Source organism: Puntigrus tetrazona, chromosome 16 (assembly GCF_018831695.1).
Source record: "Puntigrus tetrazona isolate hp1 chromosome 16, ASM1883169v1, whole genome shotgun sequence".
Taxonomy (NCBI): Eukaryota; Metazoa; Chordata; class Actinopteri; order Cypriniformes; family Cyprinidae; genus Puntigrus; species Puntigrus tetrazona.
Genome location: NC_056714.1, coordinates 4,147,205 through 4,173,970, shown reverse-complemented (window position 1 = coordinate 4,173,970; position 26,766 = coordinate 4,147,205). Strand labels below are relative to the sequence as shown.

Genomic DNA, 26,766 nt, shown 5'->3' with positions numbered 1-26,766 from the left:
TGTAACATATTTTTCCTAAATATATACATGCATGTGTGTGTATTTACATACATGCATAATAAATATACACAGTACACACTCATTACATATTATGTAAACAACAACTTTTAGCATTTGACAGCATTAGCACAAATATGTGTATGTATTCTATATATATATATATATATATATATATATATATATATATATATATATATATATATATATATATAGCATACATTAGATAATATATACATCTATGAATATTTTTATGTCCATCTTAATACCAGTCAATACATTTTGATATTATGAGTAAAAAAAAAAAGACATCTATTTACAAATAAATAAATACATATATGTGCGTGTGCATATTCCTGACATAGATTGTTGCATAATAAGGCTTATATAAATATCATCATATAGATATCACTAATCGTGTACATGATTTTAGATATGTGATAAGCATATATTCATCCACCTGGAGAGTATGTGAAAATTTAAACCACCTTGTATATGGGTATATATGTAACTTTGCTAAATTTGACTTTGCGTATGTACAGAATTTCCCACCAACTCCCTGGAAATGACAGCGGTTGCTAACATATTTGATGTTAACGGTGATGGATTCATTGACTACTATGAGTTTGTGAGTGCCCTCCATCCAAGCGAGACCCTTACAGAAAGACGATAGATGTAGACCAAATCAATGAGGAGGCATGTGTAGCTCTGTTTTTACTTTCTTACCTGCATTCAGTATTTCTGTAAGACGAATAACAAAACCCTCATTTCTGCAGGTGAGTCGTCAAGTCTCTCAGTGCAACTGCCCAAAGAGATTTCAAGTAGAGCAAATAAGCGCAAATCGCTACAGGGTACGTGAAAATCTACTCTCAGTACAAATAATGTGGTTTATAGCTAATATTAACACCTGGCCTTGGGTGATCTGATCACAATTCTGGTGCGGTTCGACACAGACCAAAGACATCTAAAGGAACCAAAACAGGAAACGAGATTGAACCAGCATATACGGTTCTTCTCATCATAGGAAATGTTGGTCTGTTGGGATACATTTGAAGGGCTAGTTCACCCAAAAATGAAAAATCTGTCATTAATTTCTCACCCACATATCATTCCAAACCCATAATACCTCTGCTGTCTGACCCTCCATAGACAGCAATACAAATGAAATGATCCAGGTCCAGAAACATGAGTAAAAGAGTCCATGTGACATCTGTGGCTCAACTTCACTGTTGCAGTGCTAGGAGAATACAAAAATATAGAGAAAACAAAAATAGCAATTCAACTATTTTCTGCAAACGCAATCCAAACGGCAAGATGAAGAAAGAATCCATGGTGCACGGGCTATATTCTAAACATAGAAAGGAAGGACTATGAACAGACCAGGCTCTGTAAAGTAGCTATCAACAGAATGATAAACGCTAAACAATACTCGGAGTAATTGATATAGAGTGAGTCTGTTTGGAAGCAGCTGTGTAATCAGGTGAGAGTGTGTCATTTAATGGAGTATGGGAAATGAAGTCCAACAGTGGTGTGTGGGTGACCTCTGGGGTGAGTGAACAGAAGCTCATTACCCAGATTTGTTACTAAAGACAGTTGCTAAACAGATAATAAATAAGACCTATGTTTCTAGAGTTAGTTTGTTAATTAAGACTTGCCGTGTTATAAACCAATGGAATTGGGGGTGGAAAGAATGGTTGAGTAAATTGTGTTATTTTTGTTTTTAATTCTCTTAGCGTCGCAAAACTGAAGTTAAGCCACAGATGTCACTTGAAATGTTTACTTACTATGTTTCTGGATCCGGGATCGTTGCCTATAGAGGGTCAGATAGCTCTCTGATTTAATCTAAAATATCTTTACTTGTGTTCTGAAGAGACACCTTAGGCCTTACGGGTTTGGAACGACACGAGGGAGAGTAATTAAAGACAACATTTTCATTTTGGAGTAAACTAACCCTTTAAGATCAGCTTTTGAGAAACACAGCCCAGGATTAAATGCACTAAAACCAGAATCAACGAGTGTATGCGCAGCCTTATGCTCAAATCAGATGTTGGTACCAGGTGTAAATGGGACATGACAATATTTCTATGATTTTCACCAGTTTGGAGACTCTCAGCAGTTGCGGATGGTTCGTATTCTCAGAAGCACTCTGATGGTGCGAGTTGGTGGTGGATGGACAGCATTAGATGAGTTTCTAGTGAAGAACGACCCCTGCAGAGGTCAATATCTCACAACTATTCTTATTAAAGATGAAATCAGAAGACAAACAATATGTCAACAGCTTAGAAGAAATTGCTATTTTCTGTGTAATATTATCTAATGGCTCACACTTTATTTTGAGACTAATTCTCCCTATTAGCTACTTATTTTTGCCCATAATTCCTAATTCTTGTTTAATAATAATACTTATTCAGCAAGGCTGCATTTTAGTGTTAGTAAAGACTTTTGATCATTGCTTCTGCACAAACAGTAAAGGGACGCACGAACCTGAAGATAAAGGAGAAGTATCTCTCTCCGGACGCGTTCGAGGCGTCAGGCCGCAGAGGCAGTGCTAAAGGCCTGACCGTCAGCAGATCCAACTCCAGCCTGAGTTTATACAGCAGCGCTTCGGCTCCCAGCAGCCCGCTGACCCGCAAGGTACACCAGCTAACCGTTAACTAACCAGCACACAATACTGAGATGCTCTGTGTGTCAATGATCAGACTGATTCGTATAAAGCATCTCTTTATTTGCTGATATAGGCATTACTACGCAGAAGTTTCTCTGGTGAGAGGTGCATTCGACCCAGGAGCTCTATTGCAGCTTTAGGAAGTGACCACTTCTCTGCAGACATCGACTCACCTTCACCTACAGGTTAAACTCGGCGCTCTGCTTGCAGTCTGCATTTACCATATTTGTCTTGTTTTCATGTAAAAATGTCTAGATGCAAAATGATAAAGTATCCCATACTTTTGTACACAGAACCCCATGACATGCAAAGGGGGAAAAAGTAATCTGTACACCCAATTTAGTAATTCATTGTCTCAATGTAATAAATCATTCATACTAAATAATAATTTGGGTCCAACTTTATATTAGGTGGCCTTAACTACTATGTGCATGCATTTAAATGAATCATTTGGCACACTTATTGCTCACTTATTGCTTACACACGTTATTACATTGTACTTATATTTTAAAAATAGCTATATGTAATGACATATATAATTAATTTCTGTAATTACATTTAGGATTACACTGTTGAGCCCCATGCCTTACATCTTAACCCACCCTTAAACATACCACCAATCCTGTCCCTAACCTTACCAGTATCTCACCCCAATAGCAATAATACAATATGACTACAATAAGTACATTTCACTCATTTATTTGATGTAATTGCTTAATAGTTAGGGCCACTTTATATAAAGTGGGACCATAATCTGTTCCAGTTGTTATGTTATGCTATTGACACTTTAATTGAGTTTTATTCAAAGTTGGTAATCAAATGAAAGGCATCTACATCGATTTATGAGAATGAAGACAGATAAATGAATTATTTACTTAAAACGAGGAATCAATCATGGGCAAGATTTTTTAATTTTTTTGTCCTGCATGTCATGCATACTTTTAAATAATATTATAATACTGAAAAACAAGATTATTATGTCCTGTTTTCACTGTCTAGAGGTAATTTTGTCACATTTCGTGACTTTAGATTATTAGCACATTGAGTGATTTTGTGTTTGTTTGTTTTTTTCTTCAGAAGAGGCAGAAAGACCGCCAACATGACCACATCTCGTCCCATACCACGAGCTCAACCAGGCAGGCGGATGGACAGAAAACCACCCCAGCAGGCCTCAGATCAGCGGCCACCTTCATGGCTGGTCCCTAGTGCTCTGAGGTGTCTTACACCATCCGTTTCATAACATTACACTGACTTTTTACCTTCGCAGACTTTGTTTTTACCCAACGGACTCCCCGCTTTGTGTGTAACGAGAGACCGCTGGAATGTTTTGCATGGGTTTGAGCAGCACGGCGCCTGTAGTATCAAAGAGCAATAGCTTATGTAGTGCTTTACACAGCATACTATATACACAGATCTCTTTATTTTCTGTTGTTGCCTGATGTAGGGACGATGTTCAGTCTGACACTGCGTCCCGAAGAATAAAGCCACTGCCTTTGTATCAGTTCCACCCCGCAGTTAAAACAGAACCAAAAAACTGCTGTTTTATGGTTTAGGCTTTATGATAATCTGAGCTTTTGGGGTCCGTGTGATTGTTTTGTGTAAGTGTGGCTATTATATCCTCAGGTCTGAAGTGCTGGAATATTTTAGGGTCTAGAGTATGAATTTAAAGACCACATGAAATATATCACCCGTCTCCACTAGCAAATAGCCAACTAGGCTAACGGTGGTAAAAGATCTCAAGGAATACATGACTATGCCTACATTTCCTGAAATGTGTAAATAGCAAACAGAAAAACTGGAAAAAAACCTTGTTGTGGTCTGATATTGCTAAATAATATTGTTGGTTAGCACATTTCATGGCAGTTTTAAATTGAAAGGTCTAGTGTCTGGTGCTAAATAGCTTGTTTGTCTCCAAAACAATTAAATGTAACTGTGGCAATGTTTCATTACGTTGGTGGCTGTACATATTGTGGCTTCCTTTTTAATCAATAAAATCTAACATATATTGTTTACAAAAGCAAATGTGAGATAAAAACCCATTGGCTCAAGCAAATATGCCACACATGGAGCTGATTATGTATGCATATTCATTTTGTCATCGCGCAAATAACAAAATATATTAGTTTATAAATAATGCACCATGGTAAAAGTATTCTGTATTCATAACAGAGCATTGTGCAAGACAACATGCAAAAATAAGCATTTATTTAACAATCATCAACTTTATTTGTGTGGATATGAAGAACCATCGCTGCCTCTAGTGTTCATTTCATCTGGAAACTGCTGTCAAATGTGGTTCTGCAGAAATGTAAGCAGAGTCGTGTTATATTCATAGTCATATTATAGCCTAATCAAAAACAAAACATCTGCCATGATTGTTTGATAAACACGTTACCAACTCAACAAAGTTGGATCTTAAGATCTTAAAATCCTGCTAACTATAACTTCACGCCGGTGTGAATACAATCATTCCAACATGACTTGGACAAACAAGTCAACAGAGAAGATTTAAACGGATGTTTCTTGAGGTCTTTAGATACTTCGAGTCTGTTTAGGGATGTTCTTTAGCTTTTTAGCACTGTGTTTATTGTGTGTCTCTCTAATTTTACACCTCAGTGTTTGTAAAATATATATTAGTGTAATTTTCAGCATATAGACATATATCTATAGTATATTTGTTTGTTTTTCTCCCCATAAAAAACGTATTTGATTTTGAACAATCATGCCTACCGGTCGTAATAACTTCCTTTGAGGATATGAAAGTGTAGGTCTCAATGAGATTAGCTGAATTAATACTTATCACAAATGCTCTTTTATCAGCACCAGCTTTGATTTTTGACTTTTATTTGAGCCAAAACAAATCCACATTGATACGACCTGCTTTTTTACGGTGTCCTGCTCAGGGCAAAGTCTGCTGTGTTCATTTTTGCCTTAAACCTATTTGTGAATGTTGTGGGTTAAATTCTTATACCATTGTACCAAGTGTTATGGATGTAGCATTTGATTGGAATTACATATCAAATATGTGTGACTTTTAATTTTGTGCATACGCGGTTCGGTTCTCTTGAGTTTGAAGAGCTGAAATGGGTTTTGAGTTCATTGCAACATTAGAGTATATTTCTTAGCAGGCACACTTTTCTTTAGCTTTTTGCTTTGCTTCTCCCTGCTCCATCTGAGAATCTTTAAATGAAGGCGCTGATGATAAAATATGGCATATATATTTGCATATTGAGTTGGTCAGCGTTTAGTGATTGAGCGGTGCTGTTGAATGGACTGTGATGATTGTCTTATTGCCCGGCAAGAAATAATAATGTCTGGCAGTGATTGATTATCTATGCAAAATCCATTTGACACTCAAAATCCATTTCACTTCTGTTATTCACCACCTAATAAATGCTGGTTTATATGATCCATTTCTGGAAAGAGATCCTCTTCTGCTATGCACCTGCTATTACTGTACTGTAAATCTCTGATGCTGTAAATAATGGTATGTTCAGTAGCATTATTGCTTATTTACTGTACCTTTCTGATCTGGTAAAACAAGGTTACATAGAATTTTTGATCAGCGCTGAATTACTTTTAGGGCCTAGCTGTGGAATGACACTAATCATAACATTTCTTGTAATTATAAATCTGTTCAGATAAAATGTTTCATAGAACGTTGTGTAAAAAAATGGTCAATAAACTGATTTTTTTTTCTAAATGAAAAGTCTCAGGCTGATGTACTGTGGTAAGAATTTTCCACATTAATTTTTCACAGCTGGTTTTGCCATATTTAGATTACGTTTCATGTTGTATTTTGGTGGTGAATAGGGTGATCATGAGAGCCATATTTCTCAGACGAGTCGTGGCCAGGATTTGTATAATGCCTAAAATACTTAGGTTTAGTCTTTGTTTGCTTGCAGACCCATTATGTTTTCAAAATGCTCTTGAGGTACTTTGAATCAAAGCAACACAGAAATCCTGGCAAGGACATATCGGAAAAAAAATGGCACGTATCGCCTCCCTAGCGTTAAAGGAAATGTGCTTAAACTTAAAGAAGTAGTTCACCCAAAAATGTCAATTCTGCCATCATTTACTCACCCTTGAGTATAGTCTGCATGAACTACATCTGCATGAGTTTCTTTGTTCTCCTGAACACAAAATAAGATGTTCTGAAAATTTTGTAACCAGGCTGTTTTGGGTCAACACCGACTTCCATAGTAGGAAAAAAAATGCTATGGAAGTCAATGGTAACCCAAAACAGCTTTTTCAAAAGATCCTCCTTTACAGATATTTTCCTCCTTAACGGATAATGAAAATGGAAGGTTAAAATAAATCTACATATTAAACATTTCCTCTTTCTGCACTAAATTCATTGAGAGCTACTGTCAGTTCTACAGATGCCTAATGTTCCTGTCCAGTTCAGAAATGCATGTTAATGCTGACTTTTACAATTGTTTTTAGAATTGAATCTGAAAGGGTCAAAAAATGCCTCCCTTTTCCTACCAGTTCAACATTTTCTATCTGGTCTACTTAGTCTAAACTTAAAATTAAAATATAATCCTTGATGTGACAAACTGAAATGCAACTATTAATATTTCTCAGTCCCATGCCAAGGTTTTGCAAACGGCACACTTTTAAGTGTCAGTTAAGTACTTTATAAGTGTATGTGTGTGTTTGTATTTTGCAATTTTTTTTCAATTGATAGTTGATGTGTTGACAGAAAATCGCTTGTATAATTAAAATGCGAATGAAAGTGTTGTCTCTATCATTAAATAAATTAAAGAAAAATGTTTTTTCACCATTATTTAAAAATGTTAAGGCGGTGGTGTAACAAATGAGCTTGTTTATCAATTCAAGTTGGCACTGTTACAGATCTGCCAGGCTCTTCCACCAGCCAACCACCATCCAGCACCACTGCCAGCCAACCACAACGCTTCCTGTCACCTGAATACTAACCAGCCGCACCTGAATCCCATCACCAGCTCATCAACGCTCTGCATAAAACCACACATCACAGTTCCTTCAGTGTTTGGTCTTGTTGCTACACGAAGTGGACTGAGCCTATTAAAACGTACCTCTTGACTTCTCCTCCAGTTCCCAGTCACTGTCTGTGTGCTCCAGTCTCTCCGTGTTCAGATACAAGTTCCTGTGAAGACAGAAAACCAAGTTAAGTCTTGGCCGCCGTCCATCTAAACTCCCCAAACATCCATTACTGACCTGCCATTGATCTCCGTGCTACATCTGTATCAATAAACATCATTATCGTTTTACTCGCCTTCGTTTCTTGGTCCATTTCGTAACGGACACAAGATGATTAAGGTTAACTGGAAACATTAGTCAAGTTAACTTGAGCATATTTGTTAACTGAACTAATTCCACACTAATGAGAAGTTGTTTCAACAAGAAATATATTGTCAAGTTACCAAACATTTTTAGGCAGTGAGCTAACGCTTTGGACTGTTTTTAGCGACTGAATGTTATTTTAGTGTTCTGTTTTTGTTTATTTGCACCTTCTATTCTATTCAGCTTTACCTCAGCTATTGAGAAAGCTACTCGTTATGCGTTTTAATTAATTGCATGTTTTATATGTCAGTATATTATAAAAGTAAAAACTGGTTTTAATAGCAGTGAAGCCTTGATAGTTCAGCAGAAAGTGTAACTTTTTTTGTAATTTAGCATTTTAAACTGTGAAATGTGCAGCTGAAAGATGTTTTTCCTCATGTGACAGGATATATTTACAGTATGGCACTGTAAACCTTCAGCACTGCAAGGTTGTTCGTAACATGTTCATTTTGGGCTGCTTACGTTTTTTTGGAGAATTGTTTCTTCTGAAATTATCTTCTCTAGCCTCAACATTCTTCGTGTGCTTACAAAATCCAAACACTGCGGGCTACGACTGATTTACACTCCATGCCGCTCAAGGTTATTATAAATGTTGACAGCTCTCACGGCGAGGCCTTTAAGGAGCCCGTCTTAACAAGTGACCACGGAGCTGGACTCTTGGCAGAGAAGTTGTTCAGAAAAAGTTCACAGCAAGAACACATCAGCGTCAAGAGAACAGTTAAAATAAATAATTCATAGAAATTTATTCGGCAACATGCAGTGCATAAAACCTTGAAAAGAGAAGCCTCTAACAGCCTTTCGATGGCAGCTCAGAGAGACCACTTCCATTAGGCTCCAAAAACACCATTAACATATCATATAACACGTCTTCCTATGTCATACGATAGCTCTGCGTGAAGAATAGACAGTTTCATGTTTCTAAACACACTTAAGCACACCTTTTAAAAAAATTGCAATTTCAAATTAAATCATTTTACTAGAAAGTACATTTTAAAACCTTTTTGTTTTATTAATCTTTTGCAATGTTTTAAAGAATACATTTATTGTGATTTCTTCACTAACTAACTAGAGCACACGTAAAGTTACAAATTATAGTAATAAATTATCGTTCATCATAAATGCCTGTCAGTGCATTCGGTAGTAGCAATTTTAACCATATCAATAAACAATAGAACTAATTATGAAAATACATATAAAATAGTTAAGCCATTTTAACATAAATTTAAGCTATACTTAATTTTCATTTCATTATAAATAACATATATACAGTTCGCATTAGGAATATTCTGTTAAGGTATATTATTTCCATAACAAGTGCTCTTTCTTACACCATGTACTTATTTTTACCTCACTGACGCTTGATAGATATGGTAACTATAAACAGTTGTTTTAAAAGAGTTGACAGAAAGTTGTGTGTCTGGGACAAAACATCATGAGTTTCATATGAACTAATTCTTTAAGCTATACTTTTCTTCGGTCATCTCGGACTCCGCCCTGCTTCTAGAAATCACACGCCTCTCTCTGCAGTCTCCTCAGAGCAGTTAACATACCAGGAGATTAAAACAATGATGGGAGGATTTCAGCTTCCTTATGCAAGTCTGACAAGTTTTGCATTAAGACAAGCCAAGGCATTTTATTTCTAAAACACATTTAAAACAGCAGGTGCTGACCAATGTGCAGTGCAATCTAAAAGGTAAAACAATCATGTACAAAGTGACCCTTTAAATTTAACACGGTATTCAACCGGCAGCCAATGAAAAGAAGCCAGTGCTGGTGAGATGCGTTCCTTTTTTCTAGCTCCAGTAAGAAGTGTGGCTTTGTTCTACTGGAAGGCAGATAGGGAGGACTTAGTTACTAGTCCAGCCTGGAGAAAGTAAAAGCCCTTTCAATATTGCTATAGATCTGAGATGATAAAAGCAGTTCTTCTGAGCTAATTTTCAAATTTAAAGGCCATTATCAAAAAGAATCTCTTTTTGCATAAGTATGAGAATTCACAGATATAGGGCCTCATTTATAAAGCAGATTTGATCGTAGAGTGTGCGTACGCTTAAATCTTAAAAATAGAATTTTGAAAAAATGTATAGTTAAGTACTTTACATGTGCGTTAGTATTTAATGTATCAAAATAAATGTATCTTATTAAAACCCAAGAAAAGAATAACATAATTTATTTAACTTCTTAACTTTTAAGTGTATACTTTTAACTTTTTAGTGTCTCTCTTTCAGTTTACTTAAGTAGCCTTTTATTTCATTAATGTTATTTATTCTTCAAAAACAGCTTTTTAATTATCTTTAAGATCTGGGGTACACTACAAGTGCACATTCAACAATATTCAATTATATTTGTGCAAAGTTTACAGTGAGGGTTAAAGGATCATTTGAACGTCAGCTGCTCCAGCCTCTGTCACTTCCTGCTTCAGCTCAACGTCAAGTTGTTAGGAGAGAGAGAAAGAGAGAGAGAGAGAGAGAGAGAGAGAGAGAGAGAGAGAGAGTCGCTGCGAGAGGGGAGGCTTACTCTTGCCTTGCCCCGTTCACTCTCCGCCGGGCAGTCAAGCACATGGTTTTGAATGTTAGCCCACTGGGATAAAGGACCCCTGCTTCACACAGCTCGCGCCTGCGTGCTCCTATTACCATCAGGTGAATATTACAGCCAACTGGAACATAAAGAGCTCAGACTCTCACGCTGAAGGGTGAAGAAACTGCTGTCAGAATGTACTGAAACCTCAAGACAATCAGGTAGGACGTGTATGTGTGTGTTTTTGAGATTAGCCAGTTTAGTCCACTTAAACAAAAAGTGGTGTTTTATAATCCATGAGCCAAAAGAAATTCAAGGGCACGGAAGAGTCCATAGGCACTGGTATGAGCTCAAACTGGTTGTTGTGAATGGGGTGAACTGATAACATAGTCAGGCGGAAGGAAACATTTATGTCATAAAACAAGGAAGGTGAGCAGAGAGTTAATACAGTGGTAATTACTGGAACTGTTGGTGTAGTATTAAGCCTGGTGAGTTTATGTGTAATCTGTTTAGTACTGTAAGTTTGGGAAAGGTCATGTGACATTTTTGATTCAGAATGTGGTTTCAAACCACATTACCAAAAACATAAAACTGCAAAAATTCAATAACACTAAAAACAAGACTTGCTAAAGGGAAGTAATGTTTTTTTATACATTATATCTTTGTGCAATTATTTATACATGCAAATGTCACTATGCTTAGGAAAGTCCAGTCTTGCTCCCAGGGGGCCACTGGAGTTTAGCTCCAGTCCTGATTAATTACATCTGAACCAGCTAATCGAGGTCTTCACGATCACTGCAGACTTTTAGAGGCAGGTGTTTTTTTGTAGCTAAACCCGGCAGGACGATGAATTTGTCATTTTTGTATTAGTTTGTCAAAGTTTTGTTAGCCAGCTATGGTATTGACTACATTACCAACATAGTTTAAAGATTCTATATTTTCCAAAGCCAAAGTTTCAACAAACCATATGGCAAACTTGTGCGGTCTGAGCTACAGCCCCTGACCTGTAATTGGAGCATAGTTTCTTTGTGAGTGTGACATGAGGTCACAATAAGCAAACTAACAATTAATTTGATATCCCTCAATAACACGTTTCATTCCATTAAATGTTTGCATGCAAATTACCATGCATATACATTTATGTGCAAGTGTATAAATGTGTAAGGGAAAGAATGATGTGAAGAGGGATCCTGTGATAAATCAAAAATCAAATAAAGGAAAACAATTGAGAACAAAATTATTGAAGTAGTTATCAGATGCCGTGTTTTTTACAGTAGTATCTTAAAGAAATGATGTTACAGAGAGAGCTGTTGACTGGATGAACCACATGCTCATTGAATCAAAGTAAACTGCATATTAATAAAAAAACTAATGGCTTTCTGTTGTTTGCGTAAATTAACTAGTTCTCCACCACCTAAGCATGTGATAAAAGATCACCTCAGTTGGTTTCTCCTACAACGATGGAATGGTAACTAAGCAGCAAATCATATGACTATACAATAAATACGCCCATGTAGGATAAAAGTGCTGAAAAGCAGTCACAAAGATTTACATTGAAGGAGCTACCATGAGATGAGAGACTGGTAAGCAATAGCAAGCAACCGCCTACAACCACCCAAGAAATCATAACACGCTAACAACTAGGGCTACACAAATACTTGAAAAAACGATTTACAACCTCGATTTATTTCATAAATGCAATCTCATTTCTAAATGATAGCGATTCACTTCTGTGCATTTATCTGCATTCAGGAGTTCACCAATCAATCATAAATCTCGATCAATATCTCCTCTCCCTCACTTATTAATTTCGATGGCTTGCGCTATGCTAAGACGGTTTGTCGCTGCATCGTCATTAAAGTTCAGAACACTTGAATGGCCCAGTTCATTCTGAATCCTATGTGAAAGGCCCATAATGCAGATGATGCACAGACGATTAACAATACTAATCCATACAATTATCTCAATTGTCACCACAAAATAGGTGAGGTTCCTCCCTGAAAACTCAAAGTGTTGATAGGTTAGTTTTCTTGGGCAAGAACCTTTAAGGTCTAAAAGAAGCAAAAAGAACAGGTTCTGTTTAGTTATTTTTATTTTTTTATTGTTAACATTCTCTTATGTTCAAAAACTTATGTTAAAAGCATTTACATTTCACTTTAAAAGATACTCTTTTTTGTTACTCCAGCACTTCATTGTACTGAATGTACAGGTTTTTGTTTTTGTACTTGAGTGAAATAGATTATTTATTTTATTTTTTTTTATGAGAATCGTAAACTGTTATCTCAATTCGCTTTGAGAAAAAAATTGTGATTCACATTTTAGCAAGAATTTTGCAGCCCTACTAACAACCACTCTACAAAACCTAGCAATCACTTAGAAACACCTTGAAACCACCATAATATTGTGGTAGTCTTGTGCAGCTAGACCTTCAAGATTACAGTAGGTCTGGGAACCTTGGCTGCTTTGAAAGGACTGCCCAAGAGACCTTATAACAGACAGATAAAGCAACCAATCATGTTTAGTTTTATGCGACACACACATCTCCCAGAAATCCTGTATAATTCAATCAATCCGATTGATAGCGTACACAAAAACAGTCACTTTGCATATATCAAAAGGTATACTTCTGTACCTATTAGGTTCAAATATATACAACAATAAGTACTAATTTGTACCTTTATTGTGTGTGCAACATGCATCAGATGTTCAGCTGAGACTGCCATTGTGGTATCATGAAATCTGAGCTTCTCAACTTCTGTCCTCACAGTATGATGTTAAAGTAGTATAAGCACTGCTTCATTTGAGTACATGTATATATGTTTTCTGACCACATTGGAAATGTAATGGCTATTGCAAAACTAATGTTTTTCCCTTTTACTTTAATGTTTCAGATAACCTTTAAAAACCAGTCGCCTTTTTGGCGTGTGGACCTCAGTGCCTTCATCATGTCACTGTTCACACACTTGTTGGCCTGTCTCTTTGGCATCGGATCATGGGTGGCCATTAACGGGATGTGGGTGGAGCTGCCTCTGATCGTCCCCTCTATTCCGGAGGGGTGGTACCTGCCCTCCTACCTCACTATCATTATCCAGATGGCTAACATCGGGCCTCTCTTCATCACGCTCATGCACCGTTTCAGACCGGGCATGCTGGACGAGCGGCCTGTTATCTACACCATCGTGACGGTCGGTCTGGTGGCCACCTTCCTCCTGGCCTTCTTCTGGAACCACACGCTTTCTTTTGGAGGAGGCAAACATAGCGCTGCCCTACTGTCCCTCAGCTTCCTGCTGTCTGTGGTAGACTGCACCTCGTCTGTTACCTTTCTACCCTTCATGATGCGTCTACAGCCTCGGTACCTCACCACCTACTTCATTGGAGAGGGTCTAAGTGGCCTGGTCCCAGCACTGGTGGCTCTTATCCAAGGCGTAGGGGTGATCCACTGCAAAAATGCCAGTGCTAATGCAAACTTTAGCATGGGGAACTCATCCTGGGGCTTCGATGGAGCACTTCAGGAACAATATCAACCAGCCAACTTCTCTGCTCAGGGTTTCTTCCTGTTCCTCAGTGCGATGATGTTCGTGTGCCTGGGAGCTTTCTTGTTACTCAACTTCCACCCAGCTGTGGTGCGGGAACACAAGAGCAAATGTTATACTGATGATTCTCAGCAAGTGGAGAAGATTGATATGAGCCAGTCCCCAAATAATGAAGCTCCAGAACAAAAGCCCATGCTGGATTTCACAGAAGGACCTGTTTTAAAGCGACACAGTTCGTTTGGAAAAGGAACCTACAGCAGAATGCAGCTGGTCTTCATATTTGTAGTTCTGGCCTGGGTAAACGCACTGACCAATGCAGTCTTGCCCTCAGTCCAGCCTTACTCCTGTTTGCCATATGGAAATCAGGCCTATCATCTTGCAGCCACTTTGTCTTCGGTAGCCAATCCGGTGGCTTGCTTCATTGCCATGTTTGTGCCAATCAGGTGAGAACAATGATGAGCTAAATTCATGCAACTATTTCATGTCTGGATTGCTTTTGACTGGCTGTCATGCTTTCTTTGTCAAAGGTCTCTGGTGCTGATGGGGGTTCTGACAGTGACTGGCACTGGGTTTGCAACATATATAATGGCAATGGCAGCACTAAGCCCTTGCCCTCCGCTGATCAATCATGACCTAGGAGCAGCACTCATTGTAAGACTCACACACGTGCTTTTCATTGGTCTAGGTTGTTCCATAAGCAAAGTAAATTTACTGCCACTAGAATTAACATTCTTAAAAAAGAAGGTAGCACCATTCCAAAAAATTAAAAATAAAAACCCCTTCACAGTTCAGATGCAAAAGCCTCTAAATATGTCTGATGTTTTTCTTTAGAATTAGCATTTCTTTCTGGCTAATTGGAAATAGATTCCCATGTAAGTGCTAGCACTTCTCAGTGGCTTGAGGCTGGCATTTAAAATGAAAGTATTTAATAAACATATACTACGTGTGGAGAGCATTCACTCAGTATCATTATCTCATCTTTAGAGGCTTTTGCATCTGAACTCTTCATATACTACTAAGTGTGCATACTACTACATACTTAAGCAAACACTTAATGTTAAGCCTACAAACACACATAATCTTCATTTCTCTCTCTACTTTTATCTTTAGGTCATAACCTGGGTCATATTTGTCCTGACTTTGTCCTATGTGAAGGTGATTATTGGAGTGATCCTGCGAGATGAAGGCCATAGCGCCCTCGTGTGGTGTGGAGCTGTGGTGCAGCTGGGTTCTATGTTAGGTGCCCTCTCAATGTTCCCTTTGGTTAGTGTTTACAGACTTTTCCAGTCAGGAGATTACTGTAATACCAAGTGCCTAAATAAAAGCAATCATTATTCAGAGTAAAACACTAATATGTTAGCGAACAAGGCTGAATAATACACAGATATAAGACCACACACCTTTTCTCATTATACTTTTTCACATTTACATAGAACACAAATCTCAGCCAATGTACTAACAACCCTTTTCTTATGGTTATCATATGGTCACATAGTTCATAGTACTGTTACATCATGACAAAACAACCTTCATAACCTTCTGTAATATCTGGCACTGCCTTATAGTTACAGTGTAACTTGTCAGTTATGACATTTTTGTTATTTTTGATGTCATTATACTTGATATGTATTGTTTATGTTATCATATTGAACTGTTTTTAAAGCCAGAGGTCACTTTTTTTTAAAGAATTGGAACATATTTATGATTTTATATAAGCTTTGCCAATCCTATTCCTTTCTTTGTTTTCAAAACTTTATTAAGATTGGTAAAATAAATTAATAAATATTTTTCTCAAACAATACAGTTGTGTTATGATGATTTCTTCGAACATTTAATTGATGAATAGGGAAACAGCATACATTATATCGGCAAATGTGGCAGAATTTCCATTTCCATAAGTCATCAGACTCTTGATGTAGCTCTTTTTAACTCTACATATTTACATAAATTAGCTTTAGAAAAGCCAAACGCCTGAGTAGTGTGCCAATGTCTAAAAAAGCGGCCCAAAAGCTAAAAAGCTTGTGCTAAAAGCTAAAAAAGCCCTAAGGAGTGACATGAGAAAGAAAGCCTGAATCAAACAGGTCATTTTGGACAAAAACAAATCACCTAGTTAAATAATCAACTCACATAATATATATATTAAATTTCAGTAAGTTGTTATATTTATTTAGAACATTTGGTTCAATACATTTTTCTTATTGTAAGCCTATATATAATAATTAGTAGGACTACACACTAAATAATCAGACCTATAGGGGAGGTCAGACAACGTTTATTTTGTATTTTGTACCTTTTTGAAACAAAGACCTTGAAATGTTGTAGACCTGGGGAAGGAGTTAATGGGGTTTGGCATTTTTTTTATTTACAAAATAAATAGCTAAATTTTAAAAATAAACATGTTCAAATTTAAATAAATGTCTTATCACCTTACTACTAGTAATACAAATTATACTATTACATAATATTTAGATTAGAAACTGCCTCTAAATTAACAGAAGAAGCCCTTACCAAGATGGCCGCCCTTCCGGGTCGTGAATTTTACTGGCTGAGTCGCAACTTCCGCTCTCGACTCCTCCTTTGTCTGAGTCCTTTCGGTCCTCCGCCTAGTTATTTATTTATTTCCTTTTCGTTTGTGGGGTATATTTTTATATATCCTTATCTCTCGGTTATTGAATGACATTCGATTCCGACACATATATGCCTAAAAGCAAAGCCCCAAAATGGATGATCTGGACTACAGTAAGTAAAGCTGTTTGAGCGTTGTGTTCAGTGCCGCATCACGACTGTTTCCTTATTCACAGGAGCTCTGGAAAGGCGTAATGTAGAAGGATGCTTCGGGTGTTTTAAATGCTTGAACTCTAATTTAATCGGTTTGTTGTCGCATCTATGGTTTCTGCAGCCGCAGTATATGATTCAGTCTCTCATCAGCAGCCATTGTTCATGGATTCATTCATGTCTGGCCTCCTTCAGTTGTTTACATCTGTTATGTGTCTATTTGGTTTTATCATCAGAGCCTGAATACATTAATGTCAACATTGTGTGTCTTACAGGCCTCATGTTATATTTTTCAGCTGTTCATTATGTATCTGTTAGGTGATATTCTTGAACAGTATCTTTTGAGATCCTTATTCAGATGCAGACTTGTCATGCCTTCATTTTTAGTGAAATCTTCACTTGATAGTGCTCGTCATCTGTCGTCATCATCACGCTCGCTTCATACCTTGCTGGAAGATCTTGAAGATAAGCTGGAGGCCTACCTAAAGTGACGAGGCCGCATTAAAAACCTGAACTTTAAACAAAAAAGATGCATTGTTATGAACACAATACTTTTATTTCTCTGTTACTAATCAGATGGAAGAAAATAGGTGTGATCGATCTGTTTTGGAGATTTTCTTCTGTTGAGGATCTTTGGATCAGATGACGCTGGTGAACACGGTCCTCATGACATTCATGTTATTATTATTTATCCAACTTGATGAAGTATATACGTACAAATGTAGAATTTGCACATGAAATGATAAACTGACAAAAAAATCTTCTAAATTGTTTACATGTGTGTTCAAATGTTCCTATTTGAAATGAAAACACAGAGTTAGAAATAAGGGATTGGTGGTACTTTTGGCTGAATTATATATTCATTATATTTTCACAGAGAAAAGAAAGAACTTTTTTTAGTCTTTGTGCAAAATTAGGATGAAATGACAAGATGACATTATTAAACTTGGATTATTAGATTTTTTTTTTTAAGTTGCTGTTTTAGAATAAAACATGGATTAAATTTGACCTTTTTTTAATTAAAATGCTTGAAACAAGGTGGAGTTTAGAGGAAAGGGGTTGAAGTGGCTAGGTGCGTTTAGTTCTGTTGTAACAAAATGGTCTGTAACACTTTATTTTGGTAGTCCACTTAAAATATTCTACTAACAGTAAACGACTTTCTTAACTACACGTCAACTAGCAGTCATTAGAGTATTAGTAGACGGTCTGCTTAATGTCTTCTAACACTTATTTTTATGAGCCCACATCATACTGATTGTCAGAAACGTTACATTATATGTAATACAACTTCTTCTACTAACCCTGAACCAGCCCTAACAGTCTTCTCTGAGAGATACTAGACATGTAGTTGTTAGTTAGTGAGAACTGGTTGGCGTGTAGTTACTGAAGTCACTTATAGTTAGTAGAATGCCAAAGCTGTCATTCTGATCTTTAAGCGCGTGTAAACAAATTGTAAGAAGTAGAAAAATGCAAAGTGCAAGCATTTCTCATCCGTTACGCAACATTGTACTGTATCTCACTGACTCAGGAGCTCATAGTGTCTTTTTTTCTTTTGGCTTGAGGATTCGAGCTGAAGATTGTGAAAATTTGTTTTGCAAGGAACGTGAGAGTATGTGTCTCTGCCTGCAGGCGCTGCTTTCCGAGCCGCTGTGGGTTTGGCTCCGTTCTGTCCCGGCCTGCTCCTTTTAAACCCTCCAAACACCAGCTGGTGTCGTAAGAGTCGTCCGTTAGCCCGCAGATGATCTGAATATGAATGTCTCCCGAATGCGCTCGGCCCTGAATCGTGTGTGTGCATTTCCGTCTCGCGTCGTAAAGCGAATGATATTAGACACAGGCGGCGAGAGAAAGGGGCCAGGGTGTATAGTGAATGGGAGCGGAAGCGAAAAGCCTGCTCAGACCCAGTGTCCTCATTTCGCTGGCTTCTCTGTCTCTGCACAGTCCCAGCGGACCTGAGCCCGGAGGAGCGCTCCGAGCTGGAGGAGATCCGCCGCAGGAAAGGAGCGCTGCTTCTGGAGATCCAGAGACTGAAAGAGGAGCTGAGAGAAGCCATTATAGAGGTGGAGGGCCTGGAGAGCAGCACGGAGGGCAGGTGAGGCTCACATTTTATTGATGGGAACCGGTTTGTTCTCCAATTTGCCTCCTCTGAGAGATAGCGCTCGAATAAAAGCACTCGGACGTTATCTGTCAGTAGCTGTGTGTACAGCGCGGTCTTTGACATGAACTTGAACTCTGCGTGCTGTAGGTTTGTAGGACGCTCAAAGTGGGTCCTTGTGCTTCTCCCCTCAGACGACAAAACAGTATTGACTTCCTCTCTGTTTTTGTTCGCAGTAAAACGTTACAGAAGAGTCGGCATGTGGCCATGGGCAGGAAGAAATTCAACATGGACCCGAAAAAGGTAAGCCACGCTGTTTTAAAAAAGGAAAAATTGAGCCATCGTTTACCAGAAATTATATCACAGGGTTGCCTTTTAATATACACAGCTGTGCTCGTAAGATTTCGTAACTTATGCAGTATATAAACTAAATAAGAGGGGTCGTGAATATCTACATGTACTCCACAAGACATTGTAATAACTGGATTCATAAAAAAGCAGACCTGTTCAAAAGTTTGCACACCCTCGCCCTGCTAATTTTTATTTTAATGGCCATATCTTGGGCTCTGCTGTAATGAATCAATCATCTTTAGCAAATAAGGAAAAACCTAAAGTCTACATAGCCGTGAATCATAATACTGCGTCGTTTCCTGGATGATTTATTGATTTATGAGCAGGTCGAGTGCCTGCTGTTCTCCATTAAAAAAATCCCCAGCTCCTTCACGTTCTTGGGTTTTCCAAAGCGTGCATCTTCTGCATAATTAAACCCTTTTCAGCAGTGACTGTATAAAAAGGACTCGTACACCAACTGTTGACCTGCTCAGGACCAGCGAGGGACTCATGACCAACTATCATAAAATATAAAAATAGGCATTAATCATCCGGGAAACACAGATTATTAAGATTCAAGGGTATAATGGGGCCATTTTTATAAATGTAGGTCCTTTGAATATATGTCATTCGGGACAGTGCTACGTGAGAGGATAAAATGCAATTTTTACGATCCCTCTTATTTTGTTAAGATTATTAATATTCTGCAGGGTGCACGTAGATTTTTATTATGTTTTTGTCTCCTTAGCTGACCGAGCCTGCAATTTATTTGATCAGAAATACAATAAAAATGGCTAAATTGTGTGGTATTATTTAAATTGAAACGTGTTAAAATGTTATTTATTTCTGTGACCAGGGCATTGTATTCCTAGTGGAGAATGAGCTTCTCAGACACACTCCAGAGGACATCGCCCAGTTTCTCTACAAAGGAGAAGGCCTCAATAAAACTGCAATAGGAGACTATCTGGGTGAAAGGTATTGTACATGCTACAATTATCAAGAATCAAGAAATTCTAAGTGGTGAAAAAGACGTTTTTGTCTCAAACACATACAAAACTGTATAAAAACTATATGTTGAAATAAAAAGCATTGCATCTAATGGTTGATGTGCAGAAGTGGCAGTGCATTAGAGATGAATTTAAAGACGGTCTTCTGTGAAGGTTTTGCAAACTGTCTAACAGCTAAAGAGTTAAATGCTAATTACAGTATTTTTGAATAATATAAAACTAGCCTTGCTTGTTACTTGCTTGGTAAAATACGACTCCCTCTCTTTCAGGGATGACTTCAATATTAAAGTATTGCAAGCTTTTGTTGATCTTCACGAATTCACGGATCTGAACTTGGTACAAGCACTTGGTAAGTCGGCGGATGTTTACAATTGCAACTTTTCTGGATGTTTCTTCGTAAAGATACGGTTGTCGTGCAGCGCTCTTGTTCCTGATGCGTTTCTGCTCGCTGCAGGCAGTTTCTGTGGAGCTTCCGCTTGCCGGCGAGGCTCAGAAGATCGACAGGATGATGGAGGCCTTCGCACAGAGATACTGTCACTGCAATCCTGGAGTCTTCCAGAGCACAGGTCATACACGCAGACATGTTTAGTCAGAAAGCACACACTGCACGGTATAGCCACGAATGAGCAGCTGCTTGTGTAGCCCAGAGAACATTTCAGAACCTGTCTCTGCTAAAGGTTCAGGAGTGTTTTATCATTGGAGAGTTGGCCTTGAAGTCTGTGTTCTCCTCGCAGACACCTGTTACGTGCTGTCGTTCGCAATCATCATGTTGAACACCAGCCTGCACAACCCCAACGTGCGCGGACAAGCCCACGGTGGAGCGCTTCATCAGCATGAACAGAGGCATCAACGACGGAGGAGATTTACCGGAGGAGCTGCTCCGAGTGAGTCAGCGTTCTGAACCATGTTACAGTAATGAACACAAATGACTTCAGCAGCGCCCTTTGATTTCTGTCATGTGGAACACTGAGTAATAAAAATAGAATTTACATAAATAATTTGAAAAATAAATCTTGATATTATGGTCTAGTGAATATTAAAATGCACAAAGACACGATGCGCTTTTCAAAGTCAGAATAATATTAATAACAATAAAAATTATCAACTATTTTTAAGAAATATCCTACAATTTTCTTCCATGTTTTAATTTTACCAGTATACTCAAAAACTTTTTTATGCCTTTATTTGATTACCACCATTTTTGGTAATAAATTTGTTAAATGCGGTAAAATTAAAACACACAGCATACATTTTCTGAAAAATAAACCATTCTGTATATTGTTCTACGAATTAATGTTTTTGTTGCAGTTGAATCAAACATTTTAAACGGGACAAAAAAAAAAAAAAAGAGTTAAACTTAATAAACTGTTGTCCGTTGTACAAGTTTTGACATGATTTTTGATCACTAAATACTGCTAAAATATAGTCCAGAAAAATTACAATGGGAACAAATTGAAGAAAAATGAAAGAAAAAAAAAATTAGAAAAAAATCTAACTAAATTTGGGCAGAGTTTGGGTCCATGTGTCGCCCCAAATCACAGTCAGTGTGAGAGAATTATTATTTTTTATTATAATGCTTTACGTTTGATTTTTAAAAAAATGCTGACTGTTATTGTTTTCATCAGAATCTGTATGACAGCATCAAGAACGAGCCCTTCAAGATCCCAGAGGATGATGGGAATGACCTGACGCACACTTTCTTTAACCCGGACAGAGAAGGCTGGCTCCTCAAGCTGGGTGAGTCCGTCCCGATGTTCTCCCGGAGTGTTTCTGTTTAACCCACGTTGTTGGCAGGGTCTCTATCATTGCCGTCGCATGATTTTCTGTGATTTCATTGCTGTGCTTTGCTCTGTTTTCCAAAAAAACTAAACTAAACGCGGCGAAAGAAACATGGCTTCTAATGTGTTTGGCACTTTCAGAGATTTACTTTCTTTCTGCATGGCGGCTCTGTGATCTCTCAAGCACTAAAAGCTTTTAAATCTTCTTCCCCTCTCCCGTGTCTCTGTGTTTCTGTTTCCTGTGATCCCTCTTTCCCATCTCTTCTGGCTCCCCGCTCTGCTTGACCTGTGATTTCTCTGCTGATGCTGGTGCTGTCCACCCTTCAGGGAGGTACGTGACAGCCTCTTCTCCTCACTAGAACATCTCGCAGAGAAGCTCTGGCGCCTCAGATTGAGGTTAAATGGCGTTATTCGTGGTCGAGATGCACCGATTGACATCAAACATACAAATCAGCACAACACCACTCACAGAAACTTATAGAGGCTTACAAAAAGGAATTTGCTAAATATTATTTAGTTACGCAACATTGCATGATGAAAATGTCTCAAAGACGATTGCAGTTGATTGTAAACAAGAAGTTAAAATTACAAGTTGGACACAAAATTGAAAAAAATAGTCGTAATCGGCAGAGTTTTGTGTCTCAGAGCAGCATGGCGGTGTTTTCCGTACTGAATGAATCCAGACTTTGAATGAATCAATTGAGTCAATGATTCCGTGGCCCATTCATAAAGTAGTCACTTGCCTTGTTTTTGAGCGATTCAGCTGTTTGAACGAATCTGTTCAGTATACACCGACTCACTCATTCAAGCGGTCACGTACTGCCTACTAGTTTGGTTTCATATTTAAAACTTTTATAGCATTTTCCCCACATTTCTTATTTGTAAGTCTAAAAATATTTAAAACGTCAATCTTCTTTATGCATTCATAATTTTGAAGCGTAACCATTTATGGCACCTGGCTTCATCAAACACTTTGTTTAAATACATCTAATGGTCCTTCAGATGCAGCTTCTGTTTCAGCAGTTTTTTCATACTAATTTAATTAGAATGGTAACAGCTCTACAATGCCTTATTCTAAACTAATTATAACAATATAAACAAGAATTTAATGTGACACATTAAGGTTAGTGGAAAAAACGACAATTTAAGAAACATAGTGGGAAGTGACATCTGTATATACGGCAACTCATTTTCAACAAATTGTCCGAATTGGAGGAATTGTAATTTTTATAATTCTCTATGTAATAAAAATGCAATTTAAAAAAAGGTACATTTAATGACACATTTGTATAATAAAAAGGACAATTTATTATTTTTGCATTGGCTTGACCACTGAAGCGGCATAAAACAACAATACTCTATTCTGATTGGCTGTTAGCGTCGGGCAGATCTTAGCTTCCACCTTGTGCATTTAAACTCTTTTAAAGCACGGCTAGCCATTGAATATCCCATATCCAGTAGCACAAATGAATGAAATAAAACATTAAACAGACACTTAACGTTTTAACTGCATTTAGTATATTACGCGTTCAAAAGCGTATCATCTGCAAAAGGTTTATAAAGGATGTTTTAATCACATAAATATTCACAGAGACCTGGAGATGAGCTCTTTGACTTTTACCAGTAAACAACAGCAACTAACGAGTACTCAGGCAATCACGTGAACCTGATCAGAGTTGGCTGGCCCAGTCCAGGCCTAATCCTCACGTGAATCTAGAAGAAACTGAGTTTGGATTTTTAAGGCAGTAGCGTGTGTAGACGTGTCTGGTGCAGCAGGCCGACAGAGAAATGATTCATTTCTTGTGTGGTTTACACCTCTAATCCATGTAATCTTCTTTCTCAGGAGGTCGTGTGAAAACATGGAAGAGACGGTGGTTCATTCTGACTGACAACTGCCTCTATTACTTTGAATACACAACAGTAAGTCAAGGACCACGCAGCTGTATTTCAGTTTATTTGCAAAAACAGATCACTTTGTTTTAAAAAGTCAATTTTTTAAAATCTGTCATGTTATTATTGTGTTAATTAGCCCTAGTATTAGTTGTTGTTTTACCTAAAATCACTCAAGCTGCGGTTTGATTGGGATTAGTTGGAATGCACAATGAAAAAATGAGAATTGTTAAAAAGGAGCTATCTGTTTTCGCAAACGAACTCTTCATGTGCAGCTCTCTGAAATGGTTTTTGGTAATCATCCATTTATGAAGCAGCATAATGAATCATGATAATTGTCATATCAAAAGTAGCCCTGACATTAAATTGAATAAATAAATGGACATCAACCTATTGTATGGTAATATAAGAGATTAGATATATATATAGGAAACCCCTAGCTCCAGACAGTTCAGCATAATTATCTGAAATTATTTGACCATTCAGACTAAAGTATTCTAGAGATCGTTGTAGTAATTGATTGTACTGCTTATCACTTATGTAGACTACTGTTCATAAACTAGATGAAATTAATGTGTTAAATTGGTGAAAAGTGACCGTATATACATTAAAGTGTGTGTGTTTGTAGGATAAGGAGCCCAGAGGCATTATACCATTGGAGAATCTGGAGTATTCGAGAGAGGTTGAAGATCCCAGAAAGCCAGTAAGTCTGTTGAGGTTCTCATTAAACAGGCAAATACAGCTAATTAAACAACAGTTTCCATGAGCACTTTTTATAGCTCACCTGCAGGTTTCTTTATTGGCCTTCAGGGCTGGGCCGTATATCAGAGACAGTTTGTAGGCTCCGCTTGTTGGCGGAGATGTGTTTTCTGTGCAGGAACTGTTTTGAACTCTACATCCCTAATAACCGCTGGCAGCTGATTAAAAGCGTGTAAGACCGAGGCCGACGGCCGAGTGGTGGAGAAACCACATGGTGTGCGGATCTCGCTCCCCACCCCGGAGAGGAAGGACGAATGGATCCACAGCATCAAGTGGGTAAACCACCAGCACGAAGGGCTTCATGACGATCTCAGGCATGGGAAGGAGTTAAACCTGACTTTTATCAGCCCGGGCAAATGTTTGCATAACTGAAGTATATTTGCATTTCCTGAGTAGGAATGGCAGTATATATGCGGGTAGTTATTTTAATTCTGATACTTCAATAACAACACAGCAGAAACTTACATGAGATTATTTAAAGTGTCAGTTAGCACGCAGCTATATCTCCAGTAATGTCTTGCACAAGTAACGTCCCTCAAAAAGATGATCAGATTTGAGAACGAGCTGATATTTTGAAGAAAATGATAGCTGTAGCCGTACTGCTTCAGTTCAGTAAGGGCTCATCTGTAAATGTTACTACCGTTTAGTGCTATCAAACAATTAATGACATCCAGAATAGTTTCGTTTACATAATGTGTATATTCATTATATTTTGCACAGACACACACATTCAGTATACTTTTACAGGTAAATATTTATAGTCATATAATTTATATATAAACATATTTAATGTAAAGATAACATTTTCTTACACATCAACCAAGATTTACAGCAAAAGACACATAGAGAAGCACCAGCTGGGCGATTGCACTAAAAGGCATTCGCTTGATAAAATAACCAGAGAGGAATCAGAAGCGTGCGTATGAATCACGATACAGTACACCTTACAGGTTGAGCATGCTTTCTATGAATGAGCTTGTATTTTGTTTCAGATCTGCCGTGGCGTGGACCCCTTCACAGATGCTCATTAGGAAGAAACGCATTTCCCTAAGAAGAAAGAAGAGCAGTCCCTGAAGGTCCCGTTTCCTCCTCACTCCATCCATCCATGCGCTTCCTCCATTCTCTGGGAAACCAATGATCCTTCATCAAGGTAGCTCTCAATGAGATCTGTCCTGGTTATTCCTTGGTTTTATGGAGAGATGGATGTCATTGGGAGAAACCAGAACATCGTAGCAAGTAGCCTTCATCATTCTGTAGTTTAGACTGGTGGTCTTGACTGCATCGGTTATTTCCACACTTCTCCTAGCACTTGCACACTACAGTGTTCACTCACTATCACAGCTAGTCTGTACAGTGACACTCACTATATATACGCTGACTTTCTATAGGACTTCACTACCGTTCATGTAACGCTCCATCCTCATCTCACGCTCCCTCCTGCTATTGACAGCGTTTTACTGTGAAAGTTCTTAGCACAAACAGGGTAGACGACCAAACAGCCTGGCGTATTCTTCATCACCACCACCACCATCATCATCATCACCACCAGGGCAGACCTAACCGAAGCTTTGCAGAAAAAGGAGTGGGATGTTTTGTTCCACGCTGACCCTCGCTGTTGACTTACTGAGTCTTTTCTGCTGCCCGTCTTAACGTTATTTAATCTCAACTGACACTATTTATCTCTGACTCTTTCGAGTTTTATTTTACATGTTATGAATGAAGATGTACATGAAGGTCATTGCTGTTCACGCCACATAATGAAAGTGTTACTGAGCTCAGCGTGTCACTTCCGTTTACCTGTTAGTGACATATCACTATATCTGTGAGACCGGATACGAGTTACACTAATGTTGGTATCGGCCCCGGCGATGTCACTTCCTGTGCGGCCGTGTTACACTTCACTAACCCATCAGAACATCCGGAGAAACACTCATCATTTTTGTGAATCTTGAATAAGCTCCTTCACCTTAAAAAAAAAAAGAGCCTTAAAGTCCCTCGGCCCTGTTTCTGAATGTTCTTACACTAGTGTTTCAACTAAACTAACTAGGTTTAAACTCAACCAGAAATGTGAATTTATTGTAATAAAAGGCTGATTTTC

At 38.0% G+C, this 26,766-nt stretch overlaps 1 protein-coding gene and 1 pseudogene across 1 annotated transcript; both read left to right on the top strand.

Moving 5' to 3' along the window:
* Positions 1–13,449: 13,449 nt before the first annotated feature.
* LOC122360352 (solute carrier family 52, riboflavin transporter, member 3-B-like) lies at positions 13,450–14,484 on the top strand. Its single transcript, XM_043260881.1, has one exon. The coding sequence runs from the start codon at positions 13,450–13,452 to the stop codon at positions 14,482–14,484; it is 1,035 nt and encodes a 344-aa protein (XP_043116816.1).
* Positions 14,485–16,592: 2,108 nt separating this feature from the next.
* On the top strand, positions 16,593–25,742 carry LOC122360002 (annotated as a pseudogene).
* Positions 25,743–26,766: the final 1,024 nt, after the last annotated feature.